Here is an 18,656-nt window from a genome sequence, read left to right as displayed (position 1 = left end):
TATTTGGCATGTTCAAGACATCGCGGACCTTGCGATGTAGGGTTGACCGGAGGTCTCTTTCCATGAGACGAAGCTCCAGGGGTGGCGAAGTGGTGGCCTGCTTGGCCAATCGATCGACACGTTCGTTTCCTGGAATGCCGATGTGGCCTGGGGTCCACACAAACGTCGCTGAACGACCACACTCGGTGAGAGCAAAAACAGTATCTTGAATACCGCGCACCAAAGGGTCCCGAGAAAAACACTGGTCGAGTGCTTGCAATCCACTCAGGGAGTCACTGCATATGACAAAAGACTCCCCAGGGCAGGAGGAAAGGTGAGCGAGTGCACGATAAAGAGCAACCAGCTCCGCAGTGAAAACACTGCTCCCACAAGGCAGGGAAAGCTGCTCAACATAGTCGCCATAGATGAAAGCAAAGCCAGTGCGTCCTTCGACCACAGAACCATTGATGTAGACTACATCTGCATCGCGAAACGAGGCAAGAAGAGCCAGGAAGACGAAGACTGGCAGGTGGAACGGAGGACTTGGGGTCACAGGACAAATCCAGGCAAAGCCGCAAGAGAGGGAGGGACCAAGGAGGGGTAGAAGAAGAGGGCCGGAAGGATGGAGGAAGGAGAAAGGACTCGAGTGACAAGAGAAGGAAACGAACGCAGACCACGATCGGGAGACCCGACCTAGGCTGCCGTCGTGGGGAGGGGAGTGGAGAAGATGGAAAAAGAAGCCTGCGGTTTGGGTGGTCGGGCGAGGCATGGATGCGGGCGATGTATGACGCAAGCAACTGTTGTTGGCAGAATCGTAGGGGAGGGATTCCAGCTTCTACAAGAAGGCTGGTCACCGGACTGGTGCGGAAGGCACCTGTCGCCAGTCTGACGCCACAATGGAAAATCGGGTCGAGGATCTGGAACATTGAAGGTGCTGCTGAGTCGTACACCCACATTCCCGTAGTCGAGATGGGACTGGACTAAGGCCTTATAGAGCTGTAGGAGGGATGTTCGTGCAGCCCCCCAAATGGTGTGGCTGAGGGAGCGAAGGATGTTGAGGTGCCGCCAGCACCGTTGTTTAAGCTTGCGAAGATGAGGTGTCCAAGTAAGCTGAGCATCAAACAGCATGCCAAGAAAGCGATGCGTCTCCTCAATACGAAGGAGTTCATTGGCAACGTAGAGCTCTAGATGGAGGTGGACTGTTCAACAACGACAGAAATGCATCACTCGGGTCTTGGAGGCTGAGAACTGAAAACCATGGTTAGATGCCCAAAAATGTGCCTTACGGCTAGCTCCCTGCAGCTGCCGTTCAGCAACACTGATGCTTGGGGAACTGTAATAAAGACAAAAGTCATCGGCATATAGAGGGGAACAGACCGATGAGCCCACCACAGCCGCAAGGCCATTAATCGCCACCAAAAAGAGGGGAACACTGAGAACCAAGCCCTGCAGGACACCATTCTCCTGAGTATGAGCAGAGCTAAAATAAGTGCCAACTCTAACCTGAAAGGAGCGATTGGAGAGAAAATTCCGTAGAAAAATCGGAAGTGGACCCCGTAAGCCCCATTTGTGCAGTGTAGCAAGGATATGAAGGCGCCAGGTGGTATCGTATGCCTTCCGAAGATCAAAGAAAACAGCAACTAGATGTTCTCACCAGGTAAAAGCTGTATGAATAGCCGACTCTAGCGAGACTAAATTTTCGATCGTTGAGCGGCCCTGACAGAAGCCCCCCTGTTGTTGGGCTAGGAGGCCCCGAGCTTTGAGGAGCCACATGAGCCGCCGACTCACCATCCATTCCAGGAGTTTGCACATAATGTTGGTAAGGCTGATAGGGTGATAGCTATCAACCATCAGCAGATCTGCACCAGGTTTCAGCACTGGGATGGTAACGCTATCCTGCCAACGAGTTGGGAAAATGCCCTCCGTCCAGATGTGGTTAAAGAGGGCGAGTAATTCACCCTGACAGTGCACTGAGAGATGGTGAAGAAAGTGGTTGTGAATTCGGTCTGGACCTGGAGAGGTATCGGGGCAAACTGTAAGGGCACTTTGAAACTCCCATTCACTAAATGGGGCATTGTATCATTCCCAACGATGCCTGCGAAACAACTGCGTATGCTTAGCCTGCTCTTTAATGGAGCATAATTCTGTGCTATAGCCTGCTGTCAGGGAAATGTGAGTGAAGTACTCTGCCAGATGTTCGGTGATGGCGATTGGGTCAGTACAAAGTGTACCGCGAAGAAAAAGGCAAGGGACAGACGCATGAGGGTGAAAGCCGAAAACGCGCCAAACCCGTGACCACATCTGAGATGGGGAGGTGCGAGAACCTATGGTGGCAACATATCGTTCCCAGCAGTCCTGTTTGCTCCGCCAGATTAACCGCCGAGCCCGGGTCCGCAGCCGTTTAAAGGCAACCAGATTCTCTAGGGAAGGATGATGCCGGTGTCGTCGTAGGGCTTGCCGGCAGTCCTGGATACCTTCTGCAATCTCTGGTGTCCACCAAGGGACTTACTTACGCCTTAGAGTACTTGAAGAGCAGGGGACAGTTGCCTCGTCAGCAGAAACAATGGCCATACTGACCTCGTCCACTGCCAAATCAATGTCACCAGGAAGCGGGGCAATGGCCATAGTAGCTGAAGTGTAGGCTGCCCAATCAGCTCCACGAAGAGACCATTGTGGCAGCTGGTCAGGGGGTTGAGATTGAAGAAGAGAAACCAGGATAGGAAAGTAGTCGCTGCCACAGAGGTCGTCGTGGACCCTCTAACTGAGGTATGGAAGAAGACCTGGGCTACTAAGAGAGAGGTCAATGGCCGAGTATGTGCCATAAGTCAAGCTAAAATATGTGGGAGGACCAGTGTTAAGGAGGTAAATGTCCTGCTGTGCCAAGAGAGCCTCAACGTTCCTACCCTGGCCCGAGATCTGGGCCCCACCCCATAAAGGGTGGTGGGCATTAAAGTCCCCCAAAAGGAGGAATGGCGGGGGGAGCTGGGCAAACAAGGCAGCTAGGTCATCAAGAGGGACAACCTCATCCGGGGGAAGGTAGAGGGAACAGATGGTAAGCTCCATTCCTGCCCGGATTCTAACAAGCCACAGCCTCGAGAGCCGTGTGAAGTGGCACTGGGGCACTAGCAACAGTGGCAAGAACATAAACACAGACACCGCCAGACACCCTGTCGTATTATACGCGGTTCTTTTAGTAACCCCCAGTAGCCACAGAGGCAGGGGGGCCGCCAAACAGGAAACCAGGTTTCCTGTAGGGCCAGACAAGTGGCAGGGAAGTGGCACAAAAGCTGTTTCCAGAAGGTGGTGGAAAAAACCACGGCAATTCCATTGAAGGATAATGGTATCTGACTGTGAAGACATGAAAGAACATGGGGGGGGGGGGGGGGGGGGGGCGCCTGAGTGGACACTAGATGCTCCACATCATCTTCAGGTGCAGTGGTGAACTCCTTTTCTGTCTCTATGTCCTTCTCCTTTAGCTTTTTCTTCTTTTTGGTAGGGTCCCATTTGTCCCTCGGTTTATCAGGCTGAGTGGGCTTTTCCGACACAGCCTCATGACCCGAAGAAGACCTAGAAGCCCTACGGCCCTCAGGTGGTGGCTTTTTCAGCCACTGGCTGACAACTGGAGGGGCAGTAACCATGGAAGGGAGGGCACCAAGCGATCCATTTCGCGGGAGGGGCGCCGGAGGAGGCGGGCACTTCTCCGGCTTAGAGGTGGGGACTGAAGTCCCCAAAGGAGGAGGGGTTGTTACTTCCGAAGTTGATAAAAGGAGAGCAACGGAAGAGGGTGTTCACCCAACTACCTGGGGGGCAGGAATAGACGGCCAGGCTGGAGGGCCCACAAAAAGTGGCTGAGCTTGGGGGCTCATCACCAGGGATGGCGACATCGAAGTTGCTGCAGCAAACGTCGATTAAATGCGCACAGGGTGAAGTCGGTCATACTTGCGTTTAGCTTCTATGTAAGTGAGCCTGTCCAAGGTCTTATACTCCATTCTTTTTGGTAAACCATGCAGACTGACAAGCAAGTTGAATGTTTCTGTCCGAAGTTACACAAACAGGGGGCGGCGAACACGGTACGTTGGGGTGTGAGGCACGTTCACAATCCCGACAGGTAGGGTTGGCGTCACATCTCGATGACATATGTCCAAACCTCCAGCACTTAAAGCAGCGCATGGGAGGAGGGACGTAAGGCTTAACATCACATCGATATATCATCACCCTGACCTTCTCGGGCAGGGTGTCTCCCTCGAAAGCCAAGATGAAGGTGCCGGTGGCGACCCTACTATCTTTAGGTCCCCTGAAGACACGTCGTACAAAGTGGACACCGCAGCATTCCAAATTTGCATGGAGCTCGTCGTCAGACTGCAACAACACGTCACGATGAAAAACAAGGCCCTGAACCATATTGAGGCTCTTATGAGGCGTAAGGGAGACTGCAACATCACCGAGCTTGTCACAAGCAAGCAATGCCTGTGACTGTGCTGGGAATGCTGTCTGTATGAGGACTGATCCAGACCTCATTTTAGACATGCCCTCAACTTCTCCAAACTTGTCCTCTAAGTTTTCCACAAAAAACTGAGGCTTTGTGGTCAGAAATGAGTCCCCATCTGTTTGGCTGCAAACCAGAAATCAAGGAGAATACGTCTCACCAGGTAATTTAGACCGCCGTTCCTCCCCTGGTGTGGGCAGGGAAGGGAATATTCGGGGGTCATACTGTAAAGCATTGAACTTTCCTTTCTTAGAGACTCGTGCTTGCACACTATTCATATTTCTTTTCATGGTGGTCCCACGAGCAGCTAGGGAAAGGAATGTCCACCCAGACAGAGCCCTGCTTGCCTGGGTAAGCCTAATACAACCAGGGGGTGGCAGGTTCCCCAGAGGTCACCTGCTAGCAACTGTTCTACTTCAACAGCCATGCACCTCCTCGGCACGCAGCACGCCTTGAGATTGAGGTTCTTTTTATACAGGTTTATACCATCCTCGCGACCCAGGCAGTTAAGCCAAGATCCCCGGGCTCTGTACCGTACAACATTCCACCATCGCGCATTACGGTGGTCGTTGAAGCACGCTCAGAGCTTACGGTATTGAGGACTGGTGGCGCCTCCCAGTCCCTAGCTCAGGGACCACGGGGTCGCCAAGCCCGTACCCAGCAACTAAATGCTGACACCCCTGAGGGTGTCCAGTGTATTCCGTACCTGTTTTCTTCAGTATAACACAAAATGTGTTCATAGGAATATGTCAGTTTTAACTATCCTAAGTCTGATGGAATTGTTAGTCAATGGCTGCAGAAATATTTCAGTGATATATGAGATCAAGAGGTATTTTACAATAGGCAGTGATCACGGTTTTGCTTGTGGAAGTTCATTTGGAGGAATAACTTCAGGACAATGACAGGAATCTTCCTGTTTCCCCAATAAAATACAAAATACTTAAAGTTATTAATATAATAGAGAGAAACATTCCACGTGGGAAAAATATATCTAAAAACAAAGATGATGTGACTTACCAAACGAAAGCGCTGGCAGATCGATAGACACACAAACAAACACAAACGTACACACAAAATTCAAGCTTTCGCAAAAAACTGTTGCCTCATCAGGAAAGAGGGAAGGAGAGGGAAAGACGAAAGGATGTGGGTTTTAAGGGAGAGGGTAAGGAGTCATTCCAATCCCGGGAGCGGAAAGACTTACCTTAGGGGGAAAAAAGGACGGGTATACACTCGCGCACACACACACATATCCATCCACACATATACAGACACAAGCAGACATATTTAAGGTAAGTCTTTCTGCTCCCGGGATTGGAATGACTCCTTACCCTCTCCCTTAAAACCCACATCCTTTCGTCTTTCCCTCTCCTTCCCTCTTTCCTGATGAGGCAACAGTTTGTTGCGAAAGCTTGAATTTTGTGTGTATGTTTGTGTTTGTTTGTATGTCTATCGACCTGCCAGCGCTTTCATTTGGTAAGTCACATCATCTTTGTTTTTAGATATAAAATACTTAAAGTGTTAGTTAAAAGCAACGTGTTCTGATTGGTGATGTAGAAAAATGTAGATCTCAGCAATGAATGTCTATTTTGCATTACCTACAGGGGACAATTTTTAAGTGCCAATTTAAACCCTGGAATTTACTTTAAAGCGCAAATTTATTTGATATAGAGATAAAACAACTTTTCAGAATGTAAAGTTCAGGTTTCTAACAGTACTTTTATGTGTATTATTTAAAAAAAACACACAAAAGTATGTGATTTTGTGTTGTAAAATACTGCAAGCTCTATTTAGTGCAATAAAATCAACAAGAAGTATTTAAACAACAATTACATAATTGTAAGATTAAATGTTATATAACATAAATTAAAAACTCCCAAAGATTTGTGCCTTATCTGAGTTTAAACATAGAGGTTCCAGAAACCCCACCTCCTACATTACAGGAGGTCATTTCATGAGTCAAGGGTTAAACTTCCTTTAAGATTAAAAAATATGTTAAAGAGAGCAATGTAATGTTCAACAAACATCTACCTCATGCAAACCAAACAGCTTTCATTACAACAATCTGCAAAAATGTATTTATCTTTGACATCCAGCTATTCAGACTGACTCTTATTTCCTTAAACAATGGAATAACAATAATATGAAAAGGATAGACTCCTATCCACCATATAGAGGGGGCATTGAGTCGCAGACAGTTACAATGAAAAAGACTGATAAAATATCAAAGTTTTTGGACAAAGTGCTCCTCCTGCAGTGGTAAACATGCCCACTTTAACACAAGCACCACTCACCAAACATCGCCACTGTCTCAGGGCTCTAGAGCCTACCAACCTTTCTGATTTCTGAAGTCTACTGCTCACACATCGGTGGAATCAATTTCAATACTTAAGATATTTTAAATTAACATACTTACAGTTTGTAGTTTTCAGACATTATGAATGTTACCACTAACACCTTAGAGTGGCAGAGAGAAGAGACTTTTTACAGTATCTCTATGTTTCTATATAATAGTGAGAGGCAAAACATATCTGCTGATATTCTGCAGACCTTTTGAAGCTAAGCTCACATGAGCCTGAAATTATTACAATGTATCAATCAAACCTGACATCTGAATTATTGCCTGCAACAGTTTTCCTAATCATACAATGTGCAGTTATCAGGAGAGAGGATAAAGCAACAACTGCAGGCCTCATATTATTGTCTGTGTATTGGGAAACTGAAGTCACAGCTGGAAGAGCTTCTAACCCAGTCTACAACAGATTCTCATTAGTAGTTCAACAGCTGACTTCTGCGTAATTCAAAATCTACCAATAATAATAATAATAATAATAATAATAATAATAATAATAATGATAATAAAACTATGAAATGCTTTACATGATAGTGAAGTCTGGAACGCAGAATTCCAAATTAAAGAAATAAAAACTGTGTGACAATAGTCTTGAAAACCCAAAGGAAAACTATAGCTTTTGTTTTTGTATGTAGTTTCACAGGTTCCTAAAAAACAGGTAATGCAGTGCTAAAGTGGAGTGAGTATAAGTCCTTTCAAGTGACTCACCAGCCTGTACTATTTACTCCATATATTGGGTAATAATTGTTGACTCATGTGAGCTTAGCTTCAAAATATAGATAGAACACATATGCTTAGACATATTAAACATATCTAATGCCCAAACTAACTACAATTCTAGCTAAATGATCCACACACATTGTATCTCTCACTGGACTTGCATGGGATGTTTGAACAGATGTTCAGGCTCATTATTGCAATTACGTTTTTTCACAGAGAATGTGGTATATTTTGTACAATGACCTCACTACTTAAATAGAAATTAATATGATTACTACAAATATATGAAGTTTTCTTTTTTCTTTCAAAAATCTTTAGACATGCAACAGAACTAAATTTTTAAGAAATTATGAAACTAACTGAATAATGGCAGTGACCACTACACACTCACCAGCTTATCAAGACTTTTTGTTTTTGAATGACACACTGTTACTGTTGCATGGTGCCATTTTAGTAACTCCGACACTGGGGTACCTACAATTTTACTCCTACCCAACACCACAGCATTGCTTCCAGCAATGGTAACACCACTCCTAAAAAGAAACACAGTTGTAGCAAATGTAATGAATTTGTCTCTGTTTGTAAAGTTATAGAAGACAATAATTAAATACAACTCCAAACAAAAAATATTCCAACCCTTTAACTATGAACAATAGATAGATCCATCCATGGTTTGGTCATTCTCAAGGGGTTCAACACCCAACACCCATCCACAGAACTCCGTGGACATGAGCTTCAGACTGGCAAGTGTTATAATACTATCTTTTACTGTTTCCTCCACTACATTGTAACTCTCAACACTAAATATATGTACTCTCAGTCACTTATAATATTCATCTCACGAGTGTGCTTTATGCGTCGAATGACAGTCAAAAGCAGCACTTTTTGTGCTGTTAGCATTTTGTTTACTTGATGGTAACCTTTCACAGGAGCAAAAAGGAGCTATTTGTCAGATTCAGAACTAAAACAGCTGCTTTTTGAAAGCGATGATAATTTGAATGACAACTCTGATAGTTGGCAAGACATCAGTGAAGAAAATGAAAGTGGCACGGATTCAGAATCATCTCATGACGATGCAGCATTGCAACAGATGCCATAAAATGCTTTTGGGCAACTCAGTTCACCTAAACAGCATATTTTGTTTACCAATGAAAGTGGTATAAATGTTCCCCTTATACAGAATGATATGAGGAATTATTTTCAGCTTTTCGTAGAGGACTCTTTGTGCAAAACAGTAGCTGACCAAATAAACTTACACACACACACATCAGTAAATAGCTTCTCGTCTCAGTTTAGGAACAAGACCTAGGTTTCACTGCTGAAAGACAACGGGTGATGAAATGAAGATATTGTATGGAATATTCATTCTTCAGGGAATTTTGCACAAGCCAGAACACAAACTTTACTTTTCACAGAGCAGTCACTTGACACACCATTCTTTAGGAAACTTATGAAAGAAAAATTTCGAACTTTTATTAAAATCTCTCGGCTTTGCAGACAATATATCACATGATCCCTTAGCAGCTGTGAGCAGAAAGCTGTTCAAAGTTTAGTGGATAATGAAACATTTGAGAAGCAAATTCAGATCTCTTTATATGCCACAAAGGGGCATTACTGTTGATGAATCTCCATTGCTCTAAAAAGGACAACCCGGATGGATGCAATTTAATCCTTCACAGTGTAGCAGATTTAGTTTCAGATTGTATGAATTGCATCACAGCTGCTCTGGATATAAATGGGACTTCATTGTGTATGGTGGTAAAGACACATATTAAGGCTGTTATTATCCCAATGGAAACATTTCTATAATTTTTTGGAGGTTGCTCATGAGTGGCTCAGAATGGGTTATGGTTTTACCCTGGCATCTGGTACACTAGTTCAGATCTAGCTGATGAACTAACGAGTAAGAACACCACCATTTTGGCATAGTGTGGCAAAACAGAAAGGACTTTCCTGATTTCACGAAAAATGGCAAAATGAAGAAGAGTGAATCTGTAACATTGTACAGAAACAAGAAAATGTTGAAATGGAAGGACAAGAGCAACATCATAATGGCCATTCACATTTCAAGAAGTAAATTTGAAGAATGGCGATATGCAAAATCCAAGGGTTGTCATGGATTACAACAAGAATCAGATGGGCATTGATAGGATGGATCCACAGCTGCAAAACTACCAAATGGCCAGGAACAGACTGAAAAAGTATTATCATAATATTTTTTTGTCACTTTCTGAACACTGCATGCTCCAATGTATGTATTCTGAACAAAAGCAAGGCAACAAAAAAGTAAAATAAAATAAAATAGAGAAATTAAAAAAAAAAAAAACAGAAATTCATAATTAGTCTCTGGGAACAGTTGGCTGTGTCGTCTCCAGTACTTGGGGCATGAATTGGATGTCCAACTCAAACCCCAAAAGCGGCTCACATTTTCCATAATTTTTGTCAACCGCAACAAAGAAAAGACCAATAAGTGTGGAGTATGTACTAGAAGAGATATTTTACTGGTGTACAGAATGTGAAGGTCCTCATGTGCAGTACTAAGTTTTAAAATATTTCACACAGAGAATAACTTGTAATTATAAGAAAATAAAATTTCATTGTTCTCTTTAAGCACCATTCTTCTCTTTAAGCACCACGTTTTAAAATATTTCACACGGAGAATGACTCGTAATTGTATGACAATAAAATTTCATTGTTCACTTTAATGCATTCTATTCAATCCTGAACTACTTTAGTTTTGGTCTGTAAACTAAAATCAACAACAAGACATTTTTATGAGTCAGCAAGGCAGGTGACGTGGCTGCCCTGACCAGTGCTAGGAGAAATTACCTACTGAAGCAGGGGAAAGCACACAAAAAATACCCACTTAAGGATTTATACAGAAACATCTGTATGTCAACAAAATAGTATGAACAGCTGTGGCAGAACGTAAATAATTTAAGAGTAAAGGTAACAGCCTTTGCTACTATATTAGTAACAATGAAACTGAATTATTACAAACTGTAAAACAGTCAAACAGTGGAAAATGCAGGATGTAAACTGTAAAACAGTACTTTTATGGACAAAATAGCTTAATTTATCAGACAAAAATTAGAAGTGAACCAGTAGAAACTGAACCTACTGAATACAGACTATTAAGTTCATAAAGAAAAGACGATAACTGTGAAAAAATAAATTTAATGGGACAGAATGATAAACACTTGGGTGATGGTAAAGTGACAGTTACTTAGCATCCTAGGTCAAGGTAACTACAAAACGAAATGGAAGTTACAGTAGGCAGTCAAAAATTAATAATCTGATTTTGGAAAGTGAACAATTCATTAACCAGAAGAAAGCGGCTACTTATGACGAAAAACACGGAGTTACATATGTTGGTATGATGTCAGCAATGGAAAAAATAAATAAATAAGTAAAAAAGGTTGGCATATCAAATTTGAAGTGTAGAAGAGCTCAAACATAATGAGGAATGCCAAATGCCATTCTCTCCTCCATACCAATCAGTATTAATTCCAAAAACATCAGACATCTGAAACACAACTCCCACTTTTCTCAGACAACTTCTTTAAAGCCACAGACCAAGTCAATCGGGTGCCTGCAGTATTTCTTGACTTCTGAAAAGCATTTGACTCAGTACCACACCAATGTTTATTAATGATTGTATGACCATTTGTTCTATGAAATAAATTTTTGTGACGGGATTAGGGATTTCTTGGCACGGAGGATGCAGTATATTATCTTGGATGGAGAGTCACTGACAGATGTAGAAAGCATGTCTCAGGGAGGTGCGTTGGGATCTTTACTGTTAGTGACCTGGCTGACAATAGTAATAGTAACCTCAAACTCATTGCAGATGTTATCTATAACAAAGAACTATACGAAAAAAATCTATACAAATACCCATTCAAATTTTGGTAAGGCTTCAAAGAGATGAAAAGATTGGCAACTTGCTTTGAATGTACAGAAATGTATAAAATCATGCACTTCAGAAAAGACTATGATTATGTCATCACTGACTCATAACTGGACTCACTGAATTCGTAAGAATGCCTGGGTGTATCAGTTTATAGGGATAGGAAATGGAATGATCACATATGGTCAGTCATAGATAAAGGTCATGGCATACTTCATTTCATTGACAGACTACTGGGGAAATGCATTCAGTTTACAAAAGAGGCTGCTGATGATACTTGTGCAATCCATCCGATGATATTGGTCATGTGTAGGGGCCATACAAAATATGACTAACAGGTGATACTGAACATATACAAAGATGGGCATCATGAATGGTCACAGTTTTGTCTGACACATGAGAGTGTGTCACAGAAATATTAAAAACTTGAACTGATAGTCACTTGAGTACAGGTGGGTGCCAACAAACACATAAAAGTCAACTTGTAACGTTTCAGGAACAAGTATTAAGTGACAAAACAAGGAATGAACTACACCCTCCTATTTATCATTTCCAAAAGAACTGGGAAGACAAGATTAGACTAATTACAGCACACACAGAGACATTTAAGTAGTCATTCTTTCCACACTCCACATTAAGCTGTAATGAGAAGAACTGTTACAGTGAGAAGTACTCTCTGCCACATACCTCAAAGTGGTTTGCAGAGTATGTATATACGGGGTGAACATTAATAAAACCAACAAACTGCAGGATGGATTCCTGACTGGAAATGGAAGAAAAATAGTGCTATGAACACCTGTGTCCAGAAATGTGTCGTTGCCACGGTAGCTGGCGCTGACAAATCGAAGTTCCTCTGACCATGTGACATGTTTTCCTTCTGTGTTGTAGGCTCTGTGATTGACACAGCATACTGTAAGCAGCTGAATGGTCCAGTATTCAAGTCAGGAACAAGCTGAGATGGTATTTGTGTAAGGCCAAACAAATGGAAACGGTCAAGAGGTTGCACGGCTACACCAAGACAAGCACCCTCACAGACACCAATACATCACACAACATTTCAAACCTTTTTTGGACGTTTGTTTGATCATAAGTCCTTTCAGACAGATGAACATGCAAGGAGGTGGCAAGTTGTGCATAAACCAGATATGGAGAATTGGGTCCTACAGAACATTGAAATGAACCCTAATTCAAGCTCCAGGCAACTGGCCCACCAACATAGTGTAAGCCAAAGAACAATTATGTGTGTCCTGCATGACAACTGCTACTATCACAATCACCTGCAATGGGACCAAGGATTATCGGCAGCAGATTTTGCTCTATGGGAATGATTTTGTTGATGGTTTTGCACTAGACCATCATAATTGTGGGATTTCTGTCATCAGTCCTATTTACCAATGAAGGAACTTTTACCAGAACTGGCATCATCAATCTGCATAATCATCATCTGCGGACTACAAAGACAGCACATGGTCAGAGAAACTTTTATTCTTCAGTGCAATCTACTGTGACAACAATGCATTTTGAAATATGCTCACTATTTTTATTTACTTACATTTGGCATATTTCGTGACAGTACCTTTTCTGTGAAATGGTTACAAGATGATATCTGTCTTGGCTTCAGTTGTCTAGTGGAAGTATGATTCCACAATGCAGTTTTGTCGGCTGCAGAAATGACCTGGTTCAATGCGTTTGCATTTTTGGCGCTTCAAATACCATTTCTTCAAATGTGGTTTCTTCTTAAAGTTTACATAAAAAAATAGTAACATAATTCATTTTTTCCTGTTCACTAGCAAATTATTTATGATGGCGACCTGCACATTGTTCTACCGTCAACACACACCAAGAGTTCACTGCCGAGTGACTACAGTCAAAGACGACTCCAGCATCAAAGACATTTTACACAACACACAAGCTTCCACTTGTAACCAGTCTCTTTGATATTCTTCATCACATTTACTAATAGTAATCAATATGCTTTCACTCTCAAAAATATAAGTAAATTAGCATATAATAAGGCAAATTTCAATAAAAAATTCTGACAAAAATATAAGAAAACATTAACAATATGGTATCGACAAATCCGGTAGAAAATAACTCATCTCCCAGATCCATTACAATTTCCAGACTCATGTTCATAGGACCTTTTTTCCTCCATTTCCAGTCAGAAATCTGTTCCTGCAGTTTGTCGGTTTTATTAATGTTCACCCTGTATATGCAAAAAACATGAACTTGCTATAATTTATGGTCTGCAAAAGTTGAATCTGAAGCCAAATTATATTATGCAAATAAATACACTTCATCATCATCATCGTCATCATCATAGTCATCGTCATCTGACAATCAAATTACCACAGTGCAGTTACATGTTTGTATAACTTAAGTATGTTTGTTTTGTGAGAACATTACCTATCACACTGTTGTTATCTTGAGCAATTCAAAATGGCTCTAAGCACAATGGGCTTAACATCTGAGGTCATCAGTCCCCTAGACTTAGAACTACTTAAACCTAACTAAGGACATCACACACATCCATGCCCTAGGCAGGATTCGAACCTGCGACCGTAGGAGCCGCATGGTTCCAGACTGAAGCGCCTAGAACCGCTCGGCCACTGCGGCCTGCTTGAGCAATTCAAATAAAGAAATAAGTCTGATACTAAATTATAAGCATAACAGCATATCTACATCACTTTCCATGTCACATTTCTGTAAGAAAAAAATCAGACAAATGAAAATCCAGGATGGGATAGTGACAATATTGTGAAAAAAATAGATTACTACCAATAGTGAAGATGTTGAGTCACAGACAGGTACAATTAAAAAAAATTGCTAAACAAGTAAGCTTTCTTCCGAATTAGGCAACATACAGACACACAGTCACTCAAACACATCTCACACACACGTGACCACTGCCTTAGCAGCCAGAGACAGTGGTCACGTGTGGAAGAGATACATTTGTATGAATATGTGAGTATATGTTGTCTAATTCAGAAGACAGCCTTTTGGCCATAAGCTTGCTTCTTAACAGTCTTTTTTGCTGTGTCTCTCTGCAATTCAACATCTCTGCTACATGGCAAGTAGCAATCTTTTCATAATATTGTCATTGTTGTGAGGAAATTACATTAAAATGTTTGCATGACAGAAATCCTTCCTTTTTGAAGGTATCAATATTTCAATCCATTAAAGATCTATACATTGTAATAATTATACGTAGTAAATTTTCCCAGTGTTAACTTGGAGCAACAATATCAGCTACTGCAACAAGACCAATATATGATGACAACTTTCATTTTTCTTTGAAACTGATGTTAAATATCATAAATAATGACAAATTATGGCTCTGTATGCCCCAGAGAGAAGACAACAGTCATGTGCATGGATTTTCTTTAAAAGTCTCACCAACTAAAGTGAAAAGGCCGGTCACGGCTGCTTGGGTCTGCCTCAGTCTGGGCCCACATGTTTATTGCCGCCACTGCCACTTCCTTGTGCAAGCTATATGCTGTCCCAGTGTGCACATCTTGTGACACTGCTGTCACACCACTCCATGTTTCAATTTGGTCACCTGCTATCTGAGAAGCTCCAAAAAATTGTGCTATTTGCAGAACTTCTACCAAAAGGGATGTTCACAGAGTAAAACCATATGGTGCACTACCTTGTCTGGAACCAGACAGATAACTGCACTGCACATCATAGTCTTCATAACTGTCATTAAGGGCATCAGTAATGAATTGACACTTATGGCAAAGTATGTGAAGTTTGGCTGCCCAGGCACTATGTGACTGGTTCGGTTTCTTGCAGTATCATAAAATTCAACTTGCGCCACTATGACATGCATTTGTTTGCAATGATAGTTGGACAATAAACTGCACACGTGATCAAAACTAAGAACTGCCAGTTCTTGTAAAGGGGCAAGCTGACATAGTAATTGATACACTTTAGGTGGAATCCATGATAGGAATAAGGCTTTGCACAATTTCGAGTCTGTCAAACCAAAAGCCAAAAAATGCTGTCCGAGTATGAATCATCATATGAGTGAAAAGTGGGTGGATAGACCAATGTATCGGTATCCTGTCTGTTTATGGAAGCTGAAAAAGTAGTCAGGGCTGGTAGCACGGCATCCATAATGACTAAACCTGATGAAACTGCACTTAAAAACTGCACATGCAGAAACTGTTCCAAACTTGTTGCTAATCGTGTAGTAGCCAAGTAATATGTGGAACTGATCCAAGTAACACAAATATGGATTTATTCATAAACCTCTGAACAATAACAGAAATAAGCCTCTCATGACTCCACATGTGACAAGGAAAAAGAATCATACAGAAGGTGCACCATAAGTGATACTCAGAACAGCTGATGTGAATGGTAAGAACTAAAAGAACATGGTGACGGTGAGCAAGCACTGCTCCATGTGTATGTAGGCGTGAGTGGCCAATAGTCACAGCGGTACTGACCAAACCGTGTGCAAGCTTCCTACAAGTGGCATCTAGTGACCTAGTGACCAGCCTGCGCTGATACAGTTGGCAGTTTATTTAAACACACATGCGGGGTAACACTACACTCGGCACACTCTCACTCACACACACTAGTAATGGGAAACAGCAACAGGAGTTAGACCAGGGCTGCAGGGTAAATGTTGACGAGAGACATCACGAGTGGGAATTCAATTTTTGTCACTCTGTAGTAAGAAACTATTTGTCATGGTGTGCTTGTGTGAAACTTCTTTTACAGTTTGAATTGTGTCATGCTGTGGTGAGTTTCATTACAATTGACAAAGAAGATGGTAGTAGATGACTAGTAGTAGATGGCAAAAACATTGGATCAGCACTGCAGGTTTGTGGAAGACAGCATGCAAAAATATTTTGAGGAGTAGAAGGAATGAATGCAGTTGTGTGTGGTCACAAATTGGTTTACTTTGAAGGCAACTGTTAATAATTGAAGTGTCAGACCTTACATATGATGTTTTCCAGCAGAGCACAGGAAAAGGTTTGTTGTAAACTGCTTGTCGACTACTAATTACCTCATTGTTTTGATGAAATTTGCTACAGGAGAGGGACACAGTCCAAAGCAAAAAGGCAGTCATGCACTGATACAGTCCAACAAATAGTTTATTAATAATGTGAACAGTCTTTTGTCAGTATTACGTAGATGGGCTTTTGACCATTACTTCTTGATACATTTGGCTCCCTTTTGAGAAGACTAGAGTTAAAAATCCCAATCTGCTCATCAAGGATTAGATTCTCAGTAATTTTCCTATGTGAGTTTAAGCTTCCTGCTGTTGACATCGGTCACATGGAAGCTGGTCAGTACAACATACAGGTTGCTGAAGTGCTCCCACTATACAGTGAGAAATGATGCAGCATTTCAATGCCCATCCTAAAATATTTGTTATTTTATATTGAACTGCGAGAAGGAGCACAATCATTGCCTCTGAAACCTGGTGATACTTGATGGTACAGTTGCTCAAAGGTTGCAATCAAGCACTGAGTTATCTATTACAGTGTGACCCCTCTCCTATCACAATCCAAGTCAGTAACCCTGCTATCTTCACACTGTTGACTGTTTCCATGACTCTTTAATGAAAGTTTTTATTCAGATCACAGTACAGGGCTATTACAAATGATTGAAGCGATTTCATAAATTCACTGTAGCTCCATTCATTGACATATGGTCACGACACACTACAGATACGTAGAAAAACTCATAAAGTTTTGTTCGGCTGAAGCCGCACTTCAGGTTTCTGCCGCCAGAGCGCTCAAGAGCGCAGTGAGACAAAATGGAGACAGGAGCTGAGAAAGCGTATGTCGTGCTTGAAATGCACTCACATCAGTCAGTCATAACAGTGCAACGACACTTCAGGACGAAGTTCAACAAAGATCACCAACTGCTAACGCCATTCGGCGATGGTATGCGCAGTTTAAAGCTTCTGGATGCCTCTGTAAGGGGAAATCAACGGGTCGGCCTGCAGTGAGCGAAGAAACGATTGAACGCTTGCGGGCAAGTTTCACGCGTAGCCCGCGGAAGTCGACGAATAAAGCAAGCAGGGAGCTAAATGTACCACAGCCGACGGTTTGGAAAATCTTACGGAAAAGGCTAAAGAGGAAGCCTTACCGTTTACAATTGCTGCAAGCCCTGACACCCGATGACAAAGTCAAACGCTTTGAATTTTCGGCGCGGTTGCAACAGCTCATGGAAGAGGATGCGTTCAGTGCGAAACCTGTTTTCAGTGATGAAGCAACATTTTTTCTTAATGGTGAAGTGAACAGACACAATGTGCGAACTGGGCGGTAGAGAATCCTCACGCATTCGTGCAGCAAATTCGCAATTCACCAAAAGTTAACATGTTTTGTGCAATCTCACGGTTTAAAGTTTACGGCCCCTTTTTCTTCTGCGTAAAACACGTTACAGGACACGTGTATCTGGACATGCTGGAAAATTGGCTCATGCCACAACTGGAGACTGAGAGCGCCGACTTCATCTTTCAATAGGATGGTGCTCCACCGCACTTCCATCATGATGTTCGGCATTTCTTAAACAGGAGATTGGAAAACCGATGGATCGGTCGTGGTGGAGATCATGATCAGCAATTTATGTCATGGCCTCCACACTCTCCCGACTTAACCCCATGCGATTTCTTTCTGTGGGGTTATGTGAAAGACTCAGTGTTTAAACCTCCTCTACCAAGAAACGTGCCAGAACTGCGAGCTCGCATCAACGATGCTTTCGAACTCATTGATGGGGACATGCTGCGCCGAGTGTGGGAGGAACTTGATTATCGGCTTGATGTCTGCCGAATCACTAAAGGGGCACATATCGAACATTTGTGAATGCCTAAAAAAACCTTTTGAGTTTTTGTATGTGTGTGCAAAGCATTGTGAAAATATCTCATATACTAAAGTTATTGTAGAGCTGTGAAATCGCTTCAATCATTTGTAATAACCCTGTATTTATGGTAAAACTTGTACATGGTAGCTGGTGAAAGTCTCAGAACTTACATGAGTTTGCCATCATCAAACATACTGCAGTCTTGTGAGTGTCCCAAAGCCAATACAATGTCCAAAATTGTAACCCTAACAAACTAAGTTTGCCAAACAAAACACAGTCTTCCCCTTAAAAGAGCACACTGATCACTTTTTACCCCTGTAGATATGGTACAGCAGTACCACGTGATAATGTGATCCTCCAGTTCTGACAAGTCATGGCAGAGAAGTGCT

At 42.2% G+C, this 18,656-nt stretch overlaps 1 protein-coding gene across 4 annotated transcripts in view; it reads right to left on the bottom strand.

Annotated features, from left to right (window-relative positions):
* LOC126259245 (C-1-tetrahydrofolate synthase, cytoplasmic) overlaps positions 1-18,656 on the bottom strand; it is a 170,769-nt gene that overhangs the window by 58,363 nt on the left and 93,750 nt on the right. For all 4 annotated transcript variants that reach the window (XM_049955870.1, XM_049955869.1, XM_049955872.1 and 1 more), the window contains exon 6: positions 7,927-8,068. In XM_049955870.1, the coding sequence (XP_049811827.1) occupies positions 7,927-8,068 (142 nt within the window). The remainder of the gene's footprint in view (positions 1-7,926; positions 8,069-18,656) is intronic.

This window comes from Schistocerca nitens, chromosome 5, assembly GCF_023898315.1.
Source record: "Schistocerca nitens isolate TAMUIC-IGC-003100 chromosome 5, iqSchNite1.1, whole genome shotgun sequence".
Lineage (NCBI taxonomy): Eukaryota > Metazoa > Arthropoda > Insecta > Orthoptera > Acrididae > Schistocerca > Schistocerca nitens.
Note: the sequence above shows the minus strand (reverse complement) of the source record. Positions and strands in the feature narration are given on the sequence as shown.